At 41.8% G+C, this 16584-nt stretch overlaps 1 protein-coding gene across 1 annotated transcript in view; it reads left to right on the top strand.

Annotated features, from left to right (window-relative positions):
• Positions 1–16584, top strand: part of LOC147017488 (receptor-type tyrosine-protein phosphatase mu-like) — a 513419-nt gene that overhangs the window by 79853 nt on the left and 416982 nt on the right. The window contains exon 2 of the mRNA XM_085847977.1: positions 3609–3734. Within this exon, the coding sequence (XP_085704103.1) occupies positions 3609–3734 (126 nt within the window). The remainder of the gene's footprint in view (positions 1–3608; positions 3735–16584) is intronic.

Genomic DNA, 16584 nt, shown 5'->3' with positions numbered 1-16584 from the left:
ATCCTCTAATATGACACATGGTATAGTACTTTTGTCACCCAAGGCAGCGGTTGGGGGTCAAAGGTCAAGGGGGTCACACAAATTCACATTTATATCGGAAAGCGTTGTGGACAACTTAACGCAAAAAAAGACAAAACGCAGAGAGGCTTTAATTGTTTTGGATTTGTTTGGCATCATGAAAGGACAAATCCATTAGATTTTGGGAGCGATCGGATCAAAGGTCAAGGTCACAAAAAGGTCAACATCGTTTTTTCATGATGAAAACGGTTAATATCTTTCCGATTTACATCAAATTAACTCCAAATTGTTCAGTGTTCAATTCCCCATCTTCTGAAATGACACAAGGTATAGTACTATTGTCACCCTAGGTAGCGGTTGTGGGTCAAAGGTCATGGGGGTCATGAAATGCATATTTGTATTGAGATGCGTTGTGGACAACTTAATACAAAGGTAATAACTACAATATATCTCTGTCTCTAAACTGTGTCTGTTGATGCAACAAGGGCCATAAGGGCCCTACCAAACTTAGTTACTAAGTAAAATACAACAAATTTTCATTAAGGAGACTTGGTATAGTTTGATATGCACATAGCTTCGCTCATGGTTTAGTAAAAGAAGTTTTACTTTCTTGTTTAATTAGACGCCAATTAAAATGACGTTTTTGTCCTCGCTCGGATTTGAAAACATGATCTACTTGATCCAGGTCGTGTCTGCGTGGTCAGTGACATTCGACCGAATCCGACCCTACATGCTACAGAGTTCGGCACTCGGGACAACGAATCACCTAAAATTGTCATAATCATAATAGTTCTAATAACAAAATCCTTTCACAAAATCCGGATCATGGACTTTAAATTTGCGAAATTCCCGAGCAGATTTAGTGGAATTTTAGTTCCTCATTTCACTCTCATGCCATGTTCAACCTAGTGGCTGCGGCGAAGGTATGTGCTCTACGAGTGCCTGTTCTAGTTCAAATTATGGTTTGCAATAATACTAGCAGGGACTACTCAGGGGGTTTGTGGGGGTGAGGGGGGCAAGTGGATACCCAGCATTGCCTGGCTGGGTGAGCTTTTTGTAGTGGTGGTTTTGTGATGTATTGGACATTGAAAAGCTCTGGAGTTATTGGCCTTGTAGTGGTTACCTTGTAGTTATTGGCCTGCATGCTGGCGGCAGCACTACCTGACGCCACATCCCAATATACACTTCATAGCACCCTTTGGTGGCCTCCAAACTGACGTCAAGGTTAACACATGGTATATTAAAAAGCTTGCTCAGATTTTGAAGTACCAGCACCCAAAATTTGGGGTCTCTCGGTGCTATGGTTCGGCCATTAAAGAATAACGTACAAACAAACACACAAACACTTGAAAATATTTATATAGATAAGGAAATTGTTCTTTTTTTAAACATAATTTATTTTCACTTACTTTAACATTTATTTCCAATAAAGTGATCATATATATATATATATATATATATATATATATATATATATATATATATATATATATATATATATATATATATATATATCAAATAAAGCTGGAGAAAGAAAAACATTTGTTTCCATTATTATCATTTCAAAAAAGTGGAATATAAATATCCAAAAGCATCCAAAAAGTGCAATTTAATTGTTTCATTAAAATCTCACCATTAACCATTTCTTTCCTGTTCTACAAAACATGTTTTTGAGTCAACCTTATTTACAGATTTCAGCAATAGGAAAGTCTTTTTCAGGACAATTGCCACACTATTATGGAGACAGTTGAGTTCGCACATAATTCTTCCAACTTCACAAAGCAGCATCTTCCATGCAGAAAGCAAAGCATGAGTTCATGCTTCCCTGTGAATAGTTCAATTTACCATTGCCAAAATGCTGGCAGAAATGAATAATGCTGCGACGTTTTTCAATTCGTGTCTTCCTCCCTGTGGATTTTCTCTTAAGCTGTTGCAACACGCCCGTAGGGAAATATATGATGTGAATCCTGTTCCTGGCATTCGCCTCCAAGGTGGTGTTTTGAAAGCACACAACAGTAATGGACAAGTAATGCATTATTTGACAAAATCGGTTGTGTCCCAAACAAAAAAATCTGTTGGTGCAGAAAAAAAACAGTTTCACTAATTTTGTTGTGCAGGCTTTTTGATCTTGACTGAGTAACCTGTTGAAAGAGACATATTTAAACTTCTAACAAGACCATTGCTACTTTTGGGTAAAAATGAATTGTTATTATTTTACGAGCGATAGTTTTTGGCACCTCTTTGTACTAATGAACCCAAAAGGCACGTCTTCAAACTTGAACAAATCACAAACGTGTCTCTGCTTTGTGATGAAAAAGGGAAGAACATTTTTACTTAATACCTCAACTGTAAAGTTGTTTAAACTCGAAAGTTGCCCATGCCCGCACAGAATTCTAAACTTATTATTAACCACTTATATATTATTAAATTCAATATATCATCCTGGCAATCTAAAGCGTATGTCACAAGGCAATGTGGATTACAAGTATATCACACAGCCGCAGAGAAAACATTTAATTGAATAGCTAAAATAACATCTCAAATACAGCATGCAACATGTAGGGTAAGGATGGAGAAGGCAAAAATGCAAATGGCATCTTTTGTCATTCAGCCAAGCTGTGAGCAACAATTTGCATTAATTTCCATTAAAATTTGCATTCATTTAATGCAATTTAAGTGCTCTCATGGGGGTGAGGTGCTCCATTTGAAACTTTTTCTTCCATATATGTAGCTTTTTGATGCCAAGAGTCTATAATATATATGTGTGGTGTCAAAGCCAGTCAACAATTGCAAATTAACAGTCAGATTTACATTTAACTATCCTTCGTTAAGTAATATGAGAAGCCTGGCATTGGCTTAGTGGTTAGGGTGGCTGGTTTGGGATTTTAGGGTGCTGAGTTTGAGCCCTGTTGGCTGCTGAATTAACACCAGGTGGGGTTGACTCAGCCTGTCATCCTTTCAAGGTCAGCGAAATGACTACCAGTGTGTTAGTAATAGGGGCACTTCATCAGTGGCAAAGCTGTGTCTCTAACCAATGATGCAACTAGCAGCCTCAAGGCTGCACGTGTGTGTGTGTGTGTGTGTGTGTGTGTGTGTGTGTGTGTGTGTGTGTGTGTGTGTGTGTGTGTGTGTGTGTGTGTGTGTGTGTGTGTGTGTGTGTGTGTGTGTGTGTGTGTGTGTGTGATTTGAGAAGAGTTCATTTTGTCTGCATTGCAGGATCTCTGTTTACTTACATTCACAGAGCAATATTTCTTAATGTAAAAATGGTTGAGATATAATGTAGATAATGCAAAGACTTGATGAACAGACAAATAAAATTTGACTCATGCCATACAGTTGAGGCCTTCGAGTCTCATTATTTCAATACGACATGACCTCTACACAGGTCTTGTCAAGTGACAACCCAAACCAATCTTGAAGAGTTCCCAGCATAACTTTCTCTTGCCACCAGTTTCTAATGGATACATTATTACCATAAGGTGCATATTTAGACCCATTTAGGACATGTTAGCATTCACAGATAAAGGTATGTTGTTGTGAAGTTAATATCTGCCTTCTTTTCTCTTTCCTATGAATCTGTCAACATGCAGGAATGTGTGTCATCGAAGGGATTTTCCCGAAATGTGCCTTCAGCCAAGACCTGAATGATCATATGGATTGGGAAGTAAAGGATCTTCAACAGCTGGAAGCAATTCCCGGTTTGGGTCGACCATCTGGTGAGCAGCTCCTAAATCTAAATTATTTCATTGTGACAGGCTCCAAGTTTTGTTTTCTCTTTTCACCAGTTTCCTCACTGGCATGTGTCCGAGAGCACCTAACTGACCTGGCTACCTAGTATACTGTTCCAAATCTTTTTGCCAAGTTTTAATATTTCATTAGCCAAGTTTCTACCAGTGAATGTTTCTAAATCATGTGCCATCTGCTCAGAGTCCATCTTTATTTTTCTTCCTCGTTCGGAGCCATTTAACATGCAGGACAGAAACACCTGCTCATAATTACACTCCTTGTTCTGATGATCCAGTAGCACAGTGTAGACCCATCTGGAAATGGAGTTTCAGAAAAGAAAAAAAAAGAGGATTCACAATCATCTGCAACAGCTTCAACTGTCTTTTCAAGTTGAAAAGCCATTCTTTCAGGTTGAAAAGTTCATATCAGATATATCTGATTGGTTGAATGCCTGGGATAATATGGCCAATCTGGAGTTTGTATTTTCCAAAGCTTCAATGGCCCATTTCCAACGATGAGCCATTTAAGCTTTGGATGCATTTTCCATTCACTGTACATCTGCAAGGCTGGTACCAGATATAATCGCACCGGTGGAAATAAAATTCGATGAGATTTCTATTCTTGTGCCATAAAATCCAAAGTTTTATTCTTTCAAAGTTTTTTTTTTTCGAGCTCAGGAGTCACCAATGAAATTCCCAGGTGGTTTTCCCTCTCCCTCTCCCTCTCTCTCTCTCTCCCCCTCTCCACCTCTCTCCCTCTCCCCCTCTCTCCCTCTCCCCCTCACTCCCTCTCCCCCTCTCCCTTTTAAACACATTTCAATCAGCTATCTTTCCATTTGATTTCCCTTTGTAGATCAGTGATTTGGGAAGATTTGATTATGTTATGAGAATATGAAAAGTTAAGATTTTGGGGATTAATGTGATGTTGCTTGCCTTCAAAAGTCACTTTTCAGATTGCAATTTGAAAATCCTTTCATAGATGATGTTTCCATCTTCTGCCATTATTCTCATCGTACAGCAATGCCAGGATGCACAAAGACACATCCTTGGGTCTATTGGAAAACGAGCAGCATCGCATTCTTCGACTGACCCTCCTTTCCTCCTCCCAGCCTCCCTTGTTTCTTTTAGTGTTTGCTGTTTGGTTTTCTTAGAACAATTAATCTCACCCTCAGAGACAGATGGAATCAAACTTGTTCCAGCTTCATTCAAATCCATGGTGCACAAGATCTCACGCTTTTACCCTGACAATTTTGCAGTTCCACAGATTTCTCTCGAACCATGGCTAGAGCTTGTTGAGCTATGTTTGCCATGTAAACAAGACCCATGGGAAGGTGTTATTATTGGACTTCCCTTACAGCAGGGGGATCTCAATACAGCAATGCAGTTTGGTAAATTTACTCTTCCTCTGCAAATAAGTCATCCAAGCATGGCAGATTCAGCTATGACAGCTATTTCTCAAATATCCTTTTCATGAAGTTGATTGCTTCCTCTTTGTGCTTGCCTCACAGGCAATATTACTGAAGAGATAAACCATTGTAACAAGCACTAGCAAGGACATTTGACACAGGAGGAGACCATTCGGCCCACCATGCCTGCACTACACCAACAAAAGATTAAATAAATCTGTCAAGCGAATGACTTAATTTCATGAGGGGAATGGAGTGGTGATGAGAAAAGTGTGCCAGGCCCAGGGACATCACCAGGGTGTTAAAAATGAAAATAACTTCTGTTTTTTTATATTATTGTTATTATTAAAAAAATTTAAGTAACGCTTTTTTGGGGGTGGGGGTTGGCGAAGGTGGTTTTAGGGTGAATAATATCCAACACCAACCACACATTATCCCTTGAGTGACCCTCACAGACATCACAATTAGCACAGATGTACACTATCACCTATCCATATTCAAACAACCTACAGGTCCTGTCAATGTCCCTACACCCCTCTAACTCCAATGTTCCAGGTACCTATCTCATTACAATTAACACCTATCCACTGCTTCTGTTGCCACTGTCTTTCCAGGGAGACCATTCCATGCATTAACTACTCTCTGAGTGAAACATCCTTGCCTTACTACCATCTTAAATCTCCTCTGTTTTTTTTTTTTCCAGAGTCGAGGCTCGTGGAAGAGCTATAACACAGAACAAATCAGGACACAGCATAACATGATGAACAGCAGAAAGAGAAGTTGGAATGACAGGGCTGAAGAAAAAAAAATAAACAGAGACTGACAACAAGGCATGTGCAGATAAGGATGAAGGAAGGGGGAAAAGCAGTGGGTGGATAAGATGGATAAAGAAGCAAAAAAAATAGGAGTTTAACAAGTGTAGAAAAGATCGTGGATTTGGATAGGGGCTTTGAAATATGGTTTGTCCAAGTTCTGATATGGTGGTGAACAGGTTTCATGAAAATCTGGATGGAAGAATGAGATTGAAGAGAATGTGGAAGTTGGCTTCATAAGTGGGAGGGGGGGGGGGGGGAGGAACAAATGAGTGGAGTTGAGCAATGATTTTGGATTTTGAGAGTTTCACTACAAGGGGGTTTCTGGTGAACTGTGTGTGCTCTTCAGATACTTTTTGCGGGGGGGGGGGGGGGGTCGGGAGGCAAAGAAGACAGAGAGAATCAACCTGTCTGTGATTGCAAAATGTTAGGCCCAGAGATTCAGCCACATCGTGGGTATTCTGTCCTCGCTGTGCATGACTTTGCACAGCTAGACAGAGCACTAAACACTGTCCTAAATAATTGGCCGAGATTGGATGCACGTCCAACTCGAACGTTTCATGGAACAAGTGTGAAACTGCAAAGACAAAGCAGAAATATGCCGAACTTAATACGGAGTGGAATACATGCCTATTAAATTAAATATATCATCCTGGCAATCTAAAGCATACGTCACAAGGCAATGTGGATTACAAGTATATCACACAGCCGCAGAGAAAACATAAAATTGAATCGCTAAAATAACATCTCAAATACAGCATGCAACAATAATTGTATATCTGTAACAATCATGAAGCACATTAAACTTTTATTGACAGACATAGCATTCCAAGGCACAGATTAAGAGCGGCAGATGGCATGAGGCAAAATGACATGGCCGTCGCTTAATCGCAAAATGGAGAATCCGCTCCTTGACCTCCATGTCATATGATTTGTAAGAGCCAATAGAAGGGCTCGACAAAGAACACTCACAAGGGAGTAATTGAAGCCATCCACCTGGGGCAGCACGTAAGCAATGAACCATGTGAGTGAATGCACAACAGCTGGAGATTCCAATGAGCTTGAAGACCTTGGTTTGCATAGCATCAACCATAGAGAGCAGATTTCTGTGGAAGAATTCCCAGGATTAGTTAATATCAGGGGCGGAAGATATCTGAGATCAGTCCCGAAATGCGATGTCTGCTTGCAGTTCCTGCCGGGTTGCCTGAGTGAATTGCCAGACTCATCAGCACTGAGGCTGTTCTCTGAAAATGACTAGAGAGATGTTGATCTTCATGAGCACATCATCAGGTGAACCAAATTGAGCAAGAGAAGAGCACGGGACATTGGCAGGGAATTGGTCATAACCAAATCCAGAAGAAGGGAGGATTTGCTATTGAGAGAAATCTGGGTGGGAAAGTTTACAGATTGAGTCAGTTCCACAGAGAGTCACAGAGATCCTTTTCAGAAGTACCAGAGCTGGTGAGAGAGGTACCAACACACAGCAAATTGGCTTGGTGAGTAGCGTAAAAAGGGAGGGTTTTGACACAATAATGTGTCCCATTTTTCAAAGTCGCAATATTCGCTCACTTGCACTCACTCATATTTCTCCTTTTCAAACGGAAACACATAACTTCGTTAAACACCTCCCTTTTGACACTACTTTCCCTGTGGGGATGGGCTTCGCCTTCCTTTCATGTGATCATTTCCTTAACAAAATTGAGTATTCAAATAGAGATCCTATAAATATTTGTGTTTTATTTTCAGGAATAACTTAATTTATTCATCAATTATAAAAAAGGCGGCGGTAACCTGTTAAAACCCCGAACCACATTTTTTTATTCATACTTACACTTTAAACCCATAAGGTAATGTATTTATTCCCTCACTCATGATATATCTTTTATCATCAAATGCTGTTAGAGCTTTCTTGCAAACAGTCTCTGAGAATATTTTGTGTTTATTATTTCTAATAAGATTAATCTCTCCATAAACATCTTTTCTCTTCCATGGACATTCAAGGTAATGTTGAAAGTTCATGGTCTCTTTCAATACACTCTTCTTTAGACCTTTAAGTTTTTTTCACATTTGAATTCATCTAATCCTCTTGTAGTGCTGCAGAATGGTGCCACATAACAGACCAATTGTGCATTTTGGGTGAAAAGCACGAAAATTGGCACAGATGTAGCTGTTAATGTGCTGAACATTTCGAGATATGGGGCCATTTCAATTTCTTTCCAAGATGGCCACCACCGAGTAAAAAACTGCTTTCTGACTTGTTTATAATATTCAAATGTACTAATTTCATATTTTTCATTCTTTTTTCCGTGATATTGCATAGTTAGTTTATACACTGATGTTTGCATATTTCAACAATGCAACAATTTTAAAAATGGTGCAGAAATCCAAGATGGCCACCATGCTTAAGCAGTTGAGGGGATCAACCTCTCTGAAAAGGAGGTAAAAAGGGTCGTTTTTGCTGAATAACATCCACGCAACTTGATATATTCTTTCCATGCTTTGAGTCGCATATTGCCTCATATATTTAAACCAAATTACATCGTTAAACCAAATTGTTGCCTATCTCATTTGCATAATAAAAGGGGAATGCAAACTCTCCCTTCCTATAATAAAGCACATTAGTTCTGCAGTTGGCAAAACGTTCTTACGACATGTAACTTTCATCTACGCAATGCGTCTTTAAGTTTTGGAATATTATCATATGTGAATACAAAGTAATTGGACAAAAATAACCGTTTTTACCTCCATTTCTGGAGAGGTGGATCTCCCCAACTGTTAAGTGGATAACTGCAAAAGCTAATGTATCCTTAATGAAGTCAGGTTTTCTTCAAATTATAATTATTTTATTACTATCACATGTAGGCATGGGCTTTACTATGATTTGTTTTTCAAGAGGAACGTCTATCAATATCGTGCACATTCATCTTGTTATAATAGATCAAAGTCATCGCATCACAACAAGATTCAGCAATGGTTTTTAGCAGTACATTGTTAGTTAAATATAGAAACAGCAATCGACCTCAAGGCAAAAAATGATTCTTAATATTGCTTAATCATGTTATTGATGCTCACAGTCTCCGTGACACTTGCAATATGATGTACATGCCATCTCTGCCTTCACACACTTACACTGCCACAGGCATCCAAGTTCCACTTTGCAGCCGCACTTAAGACGTTCTTTGCACGATTTGGATGCTTCAGGCAGGGTTGTCCACAGAAGTTCCCACAACTGTGAGGCCCCTTTAAACCATCCCCAGTCAGCGGGATCTGGTAACTGGATCTCGCAGTAAGGCCTGCCCCCAGCAATGCCCTGCCTGATATCACTGAACAACAAATTTCAAAATTTTTTTTTTACTAGAGATGTGTAAAGTGATTAAGACTAATTTGGGTACGCTGATTTCAAAAATCATAACCGTTTTGCTGTATCACGTCAGGATTTTCAGGAACAGAAATATTCCCATTGCCTAGAAGTCAGGATTTCAATGAAATTTACATATGTCTTTAACATGTCTATTTCGTACAATTGTTGTTAACTTGTGTTATATTTCTTTCTTTCAGATAAAGATGAGTAGGCGTTCCTGTACCAATCATCCTGACAACTTCTGTTATGTCTGTGGTCGGTATACCAAAAAAGATCAACAGCGAAGTATATCTACAGCAGTGAAAATGAAGGCCGCCTACTTTCACTACTTCGGGTGTAAGGTGGGGGACCAAGAACAGAGCTGGGCACCACACATCTGCTGCACAAGCTGTCACACAACCTTGACTCAGTGGTTGGTGGGCAAGCGCGCGAGCATGCCATTTGCGGTGCCCATGATATGGCGTGAGCCGCAGAATCATCATGATGATTGTTATTTCTGCTGCACAAGCATCGCCGGCTTCAACAAGAAGACTAAAGGTCACATCAAGTACGCTGACTGCGTCTCTGCTCGTAAACCTGTGCCTCATGATGACGAGAACCCCGTTCCAACACCTCCAGCTGATCAGAACATAGCTGTAAGCAGTGGTGAAGAGGATGGTGATGATGAACCTTTTGAACCCGACACTCAAGAATCACACCTTCTGAACCAGGGAGACTTAAATGATCTTGTAAGAGATCTCTCGCCGTCAAAGGCGAAGGCAGAGCTGCTTGGATCAAGGCTGCAGCAGTGGAATCTACTTGAACCTAACACCAAGATATCCTTGTTCAGAGCACGTCACAGAGACATGGCTGAGTTCTTTGAGATGGAAGACACGATGACATTCTGCAGTGACATCAACGGTCTGTTGAAAGAACTTGGGTGTGATCACGATCCTGCAGACTGGCGCCTCTTCATCGACTCGGGGAAGAACAGCTTGAAGGCTGTTTTGCTCCACAATGGCAACGAGAAACCATCAGTCCCACTGGCTCACGCGTTCGGCATGACAGAGACCTATGAGACTATGCGGCAGCTGCTTGATTCCATCAAGTACAATGACTTCAACTGGCACATCTGCGGAGACTTGAAAGTGGTGGCGCTGTTGTTAGGGCTGCAGTCAGGCTTCACGAAATACATGTGCTTCCTTTGTCTCTGGGATAGCAGAGACGACAAGAATCACTGGACGAAGAAAGATTGGGAAGAGCGAAAAGAGTATGTACCTGGTCGACACAACGTGAAGCATGTCGCCCTTGTCGACCCAGCCAAGGTTTTCCTTCCACCACTCCACATAAAGCTCGGCTTGATGAAAAGTTTTGTACAGGCAATGGATCTGAATGGGCGTGGGTTTTTATACCTCAAGGAAAAGTTTGGCAACACCTTGTCGGAGGCCAAGATCAAGGCTGGTGTCTTTGTTGGACCGCAAATCCGACAGATTATGAAGGACGAAACTTTTCCGACAACTCTAAACCCCAAAGAGCTGGCAGCGTGGAGGAGCTTCAAAGCTGTGACGGACAACTTCTTGGGGAACGAGCGCGCGGACAACTATGAAGAAATAGTGCAGCAGCTTCTGGAGTCCTTCAGGAAACTTGGCTCCAGGATGTCCCTGAAAATCCATTTCCTACACCAGCACCTGAACTTCTTCCCTGACAACTTGGGAGCAGTCTCGGACGAGCACGGCGAGCGATTCCACCAAGAGATTTCACTCATGGAGACGCGTTACCAAGGGCGGCACAACCCGAACATGATGGGCGATTTCTGCTGGTTCCTGCATCGTGAAACTGACACAGAGCAGCACAAACGCAAAGCCAAATGCCTCAAGCATTTTTAATTCCATTCTAGTGGAGTTTTTCTGTAATTTCTATAATTTTGAAGCATTCATGATGAAATAAATGAATTTTAGTAAATTTCATTGAAATTCTGACTTCTAGGCAATGGGAATATTTCTGTTACTGAAAATCCTGACGTGATACAACAAAACGGTTATGATTTTTGAAATCAGCGTACCCAAATTAGTCTAAATCGCTTTACACATCTCCAGTAAAAAATTTTTGTTGTTCAGTGTATGCTGCCCGCTTTGTGTGTTGACACAGTGCAGCTGAAGTAGGTGGAATGAACTCAATGGATCTCCCCTTTTGAGTAAATAACTCTCTTCGGGCATCGTCAACACTGTTACAGCAGCTTGTTCACTATCCAGTCATACATGACGACAACAAACCGTTCAATTGTTTGCATTTGTTCTTTGAATGTCTCGTCTGAAGGAGGTACTCTTCAGAAGGAGGTCTGAAGGAGTCGCAAAGGCTTCTACGACATCTGTGAAAACCTTCATTGTGTTCCATGCTGTTTTCTTTCCTCGGTTCAGAAAGAATGATGTCTGATCACAACCGGTGAAGGCGTGGAACATTAGCAGAGACAAAGATTTATCTGGACCGAGGGTATGGGCAATGGTGTGTACTGGTATGAGTCTACAATTCTTTCCTGTGCCAAATAATACCCATATTTCACTCAGGTTCGTTTGGTTGAACAATGCTATTGCCAAGACAAGCACGTCATTGTCCACAGTACTCAACATGACTTTCTGGTATCCATTCGCAGCAGCGTCTGCTGCATGGAGTAGTAGCCTAGTGTCGGCTTCTTCGTGTGCACATGGAGAAAGGCGACTGATGTCTTCTCTTGGGGAATTCAGCAATATCGATTTGCCAAACATAGAAATGACCTTCTTTTCAGTTTGGATTGTCACCGATTGTTGCGGCAAGAATGCAAAGAGTTCTTTCTTGTTTTCACTGACTTTGAGGAATCCTTCCCAGTTTCCTTGGATCTTGCTATTTGGTTGAACACATCTTCTTGTACCTGGTCCATGCTTTTTCCTCATCATTGCTTTGAGACTATTTGGAATATATTCATCCCAGACAATGTCTACTCTGCTGGATTTCGTAAGCTGGGTCTGAATATAGGGCAGGAAAATGCACTTGGAGCATTCATGGAAGGTTTTGGCAGGGCCTGGTTTCAACATGTTAATGATAGCGGTGCCATCTCAGAGAATGACATCAACCTCAGGAACCTGTTCTGGTGGAGTAGGGTAAGTTTACTCAAAGCACTTGACTAGGTCAGCCTTTGTCCCTGACCGCAACTGTCCAAATTTGGACAATGATGGTGGATAACATTGATTTTCATGGCAAAATAACTCCTCAATGTCTCTATCACCGACTTGACAGGACACATACAACTGTGAGAAGAGGGCACATGTTTTCTTAAGCAATGTAATCTGCTGCTGATTATTGGACTTCAATTTAGACTGAGGGCAGCTGAACAATGGCAGTTTGTTTCTCTTCAGTGGGCTGAACAGAGACTTAGATCTGTTGCCCAGGTGCTCCTTTACAAAGGTAGCATACTGCTACTTTCCAAGCGTTTGTATGTCGTGAACAGTCGTCACTACTTACTGCCTAACCTACAACACTGCTGCATCTCTGCCACTGCCTGCACCTGCTCCACCTCCACCACTGCCTGCACCCACTGCACCTGCACCACTGCCTGCACCTGCTGCACCTCCACCACTACCTGCACATGCTGCATATCCACAACTGCCTGCACCCACTGCACCATCACTACTGCATGCACCCCCTGCACCTCCTCCACTGCCTGCACCCGCTGCACCTCCGCCACTGCCCACCACCGTTGCACCGTCAACACTGCCTGCCCACATTGTACTGTCACCACTGACTGTCCCCGTTGCACCGTCACCACTGACTGCCCCCATTGCACCGTTAGAATATATATACTGTATATATATATATATATATATATATATATATATATATATATATATATATATATATATATATATATATATATATATATATATATATATATATATATTGTTACGGCTGTGGAAATTTGCAATACACCAGAAAGGTCCTCATGTTAGATATATCGATAAGTTCATGTGTAGTTTGTCCACACCTGTTGTTTAGGGGGAATATGTGTGATTCATCCGGGCTGCGACGCTTTGAGTTAGCCATTTTTCTTTCTCTATCGTTATTTTGGACCATTAAGCCGCCAACAACTCAAACACCACCACCTTCGCCTCTTTACCTCCACAACTCCATCCCGCAAACATCGCTTCACCGCCATTCCCAAACGATGCCCGCCAACAACCAAACCACCACAGCAAACCCCCCACCACCTTCGCCTTTCTCCTTCCACAACCACCAACCACACCACCTGTCAACACCGAACGTCGTGCTGTCCAGAGCCCGTTCGGTGATTCTTGCCGAACGCGTCAAGCCACCAGTGCACATGGATCCTTTCGGGAGAGGAGAAGCGGATCAGGAAGGCTTCATGCCCCTTTTCTTCCATCCAATGACTGAGCATCGGGTGGCATGGCCACGCCTCCGAACCCGCTGTGAATGCGTTCCTTTTAGGAGGGGAAATCGGATCAGGGGAGGCTCACGCCCCTTTTTGCCCGACCAATGGCTGAACGTCGGGTGACGTGGCCCTGCCTCCAAGCGCGTTTTGATCCATGAATCTGCATACAAGCTCCTCCCCCGGTCTATAAAGACGCGAGCACAACGCAGCCCGTGTGTGCAGAAAGGGGTGCAGAAAGTGGCGCTAGTCGGAAGTCGTGGAGTCTGAGAGGTTGTCGTTGAGGGGATCAGATGGCGAAGGGGATGGAGCTCGGAGTTTAGGTCGAGGGAGGAGTCGCGGAGTAGAGCAGGGACGCAGAAGAGGACTCGGGAGCGAGAGTTCGCCGGAGTTGGTGCGGTCCCGAGACCCCGCTAGTGGGACGGAGCATCCGCCATTCCCCTCTCCCGACCCCGAGCATCAACAATTCCCCCCCCCATCCGTGCTGAGATTGTGCCAGTAACCCCATCCGTTCCCCAACCCAACCGTGGTGTCGACCGACCAACACGTGCCTGCGCAACGCACGCCTGGAGGAGCTCACCAACCATACCAGGGCACGAAGTCAGGCGCGTTACGCGGACATTACGGCTAGCCCGCCATCGCGCCACGAGGGCGCGGGTAAGACCCCTTCGGTCTCGTGGACCTGGCGGATCACCCAGGTCCCACGTTCATTTGGTCCACGGACCTGTCTGCCTCCTTGCCTATGAGGGTGGCTTGTATTTTCTTTGCTTTTGGTGTAAATGTGTGTGTGAGGCGCCAGCCTATTAAGTAAACCCGTATAAGTGCTTGTACATTGCTTTATTCAGTTTTAACTCTGCGTATTGTTCTTGCTTTGACTGTGTACGTGCATTTTTGTATGATTGTAAAATACGTGCTTGTCTGCGTGCGAATTAAAAGTGCTTGTCAAACTGTTTCCCGTTTCGTTGCGTCCTTTCCTTTGTTTGAAAGTTCCATCTTGCATCACATAAGGGATTGGTAGTGGGTGTAGACACCCAATAAATAATCACGAAGCGTCGAGGTCGACGATAACTCCGCTCGGTTATCCCTGCAGCACGGAACGAGCAGCTTAAGCGGTTCGTGTCTGGAGTCGACCTGCCGCGTGGTACAACTCCTCGGTACGCTACCCGCACGGGTACTTAGGTTTATCAACATTCGGCGATTCACCCTATTTCACGCGGGTAGAATGCGGACTGGGTTGTGGTGGGGTTAAACCCCCACCCGTGGCTCGCTCCGTGGTGGTAGTTCCAGGAGGGTCACGACCAAATTGTCCGTTCCTGTGGGCGACGCATCGCGATTCGAGTTACGTGGCCGATCGCACGCTGGGCGGGCGAAATTCGTAACAATATACATATATATATATATATATATATATATATATATATATATATATATATATATATATATGTATATATATATACATATATATATATATATATATAGTTTTGTAATTTTACGTTATAATATAAAATAGTTACAAGGGATTGGATGTTCCTTTCCCCATACTATAAGGGTGAAGGTATGTATCTTGGTCGAGGATACTATAAACCTTAGAGACAACGGGGTGCAGGACATCAATTTAGAAATTAAGGAGATAGGATAATTGACACTCTAATTGGTATAGATTCCACTATTCTTAAACATAAAGACCTCATGGTTCAACTGCTTCTGCTGTGGAAAATGTAGCGGGTGCTATAAAGAGTATAAAAGACGTCCAAAAGGAATCCCATAAATTGCAAGCAATAAAATAAATTAAGAAAGGCAAAACTCAGTCGTCTCCCCAAGAACAACAGAAAATAATTCAAATACTTGGGTCAGGGTTTCAAAAGTTTAAACATCTCTTCTTTTTTTTTCTTATGAAATAAATACAAGTATGGAAATAATTGATAGTATCTATGATTTGGATGATACCATTGTCATCTCAAACTCCACTTAAATTGATTACTTCAAGGTAAATGCTATAACAGGACAGACTGGAATTTCAAATGGAACAAAAATTATTGAAATAAAGAATCAACAAACTTATTTGAATCGAGCCGATATTTTCTTGTTGTGTAAATTTACATTTACGAAGGCTGGGAATAACACAAACGCTACACTCATAAATGATTTCTTTGAGAAAATGTTTGATCGTGTTCATTTGTTCAGTACATTGGAACACAAGAAGTTGAATCGGTTGATTATGTCTCTGCTACATCAGAAATTATGAAATTTACATGATATTCATTCAGTGATAGAATGGGTAAGGGGGCTGTCGAAGGTTTTATTCCTGATGGGGGCAACGGAAACAAATACAGACCTGGTTAGAGTCAAAGAAAGGCAGTGTATAATGACGATACAAAAGCAGGTAATAGTTTTACCGTGGCAGTTCCTCTTAAAGGTATTCTGTCTTTGGATTTTGTTATTATGATAAAGTTCTGTATGGACTTAAATTTTGATTTCAACGACAAAGGAATGATAATGAAAATACATTGCTTTTTGGTGCTGCTAATACTTTTGGTGATCAGAATATATTTGTTATTGATGAAATGAGTTGGTATATTCGTGAATATAATCCTAATCTTAAAACAGCAGCAATGGTGAATGGAAGACTTAACTCAAAGAAACCACTAAATGTATCATACCTGAAAAGCAGATTTCAACATGTTCAACTGAACCAAATCACTTACACATGGAATTTTGGTGTTCTCGAAGGAAAGCCACACCACCTATGGCTCATTTTTAAGAAACCAGATGCTGATACTGCGACTGATAAGAATAATGCGTTGAGTGATAATACGAAGGTGAAACAACTTCTGGTTTCTCTATATGGAATATTTTTGCCACGAGA

Source organism: Eptatretus burgeri, chromosome 11 (genome assembly GCF_056783735.1).
Source record: "Eptatretus burgeri isolate ZD-2024b chromosome 11, Ebu_testis_v1, whole genome shotgun sequence".
Classification (NCBI taxonomy): Eukaryota; Metazoa; Chordata; class Myxini; order Myxiniformes; family Myxinidae; genus Eptatretus; species Eptatretus burgeri.
Note: the sequence above shows the minus strand (reverse complement) of the source record. Positions and strands in the feature narration are given on the sequence as shown.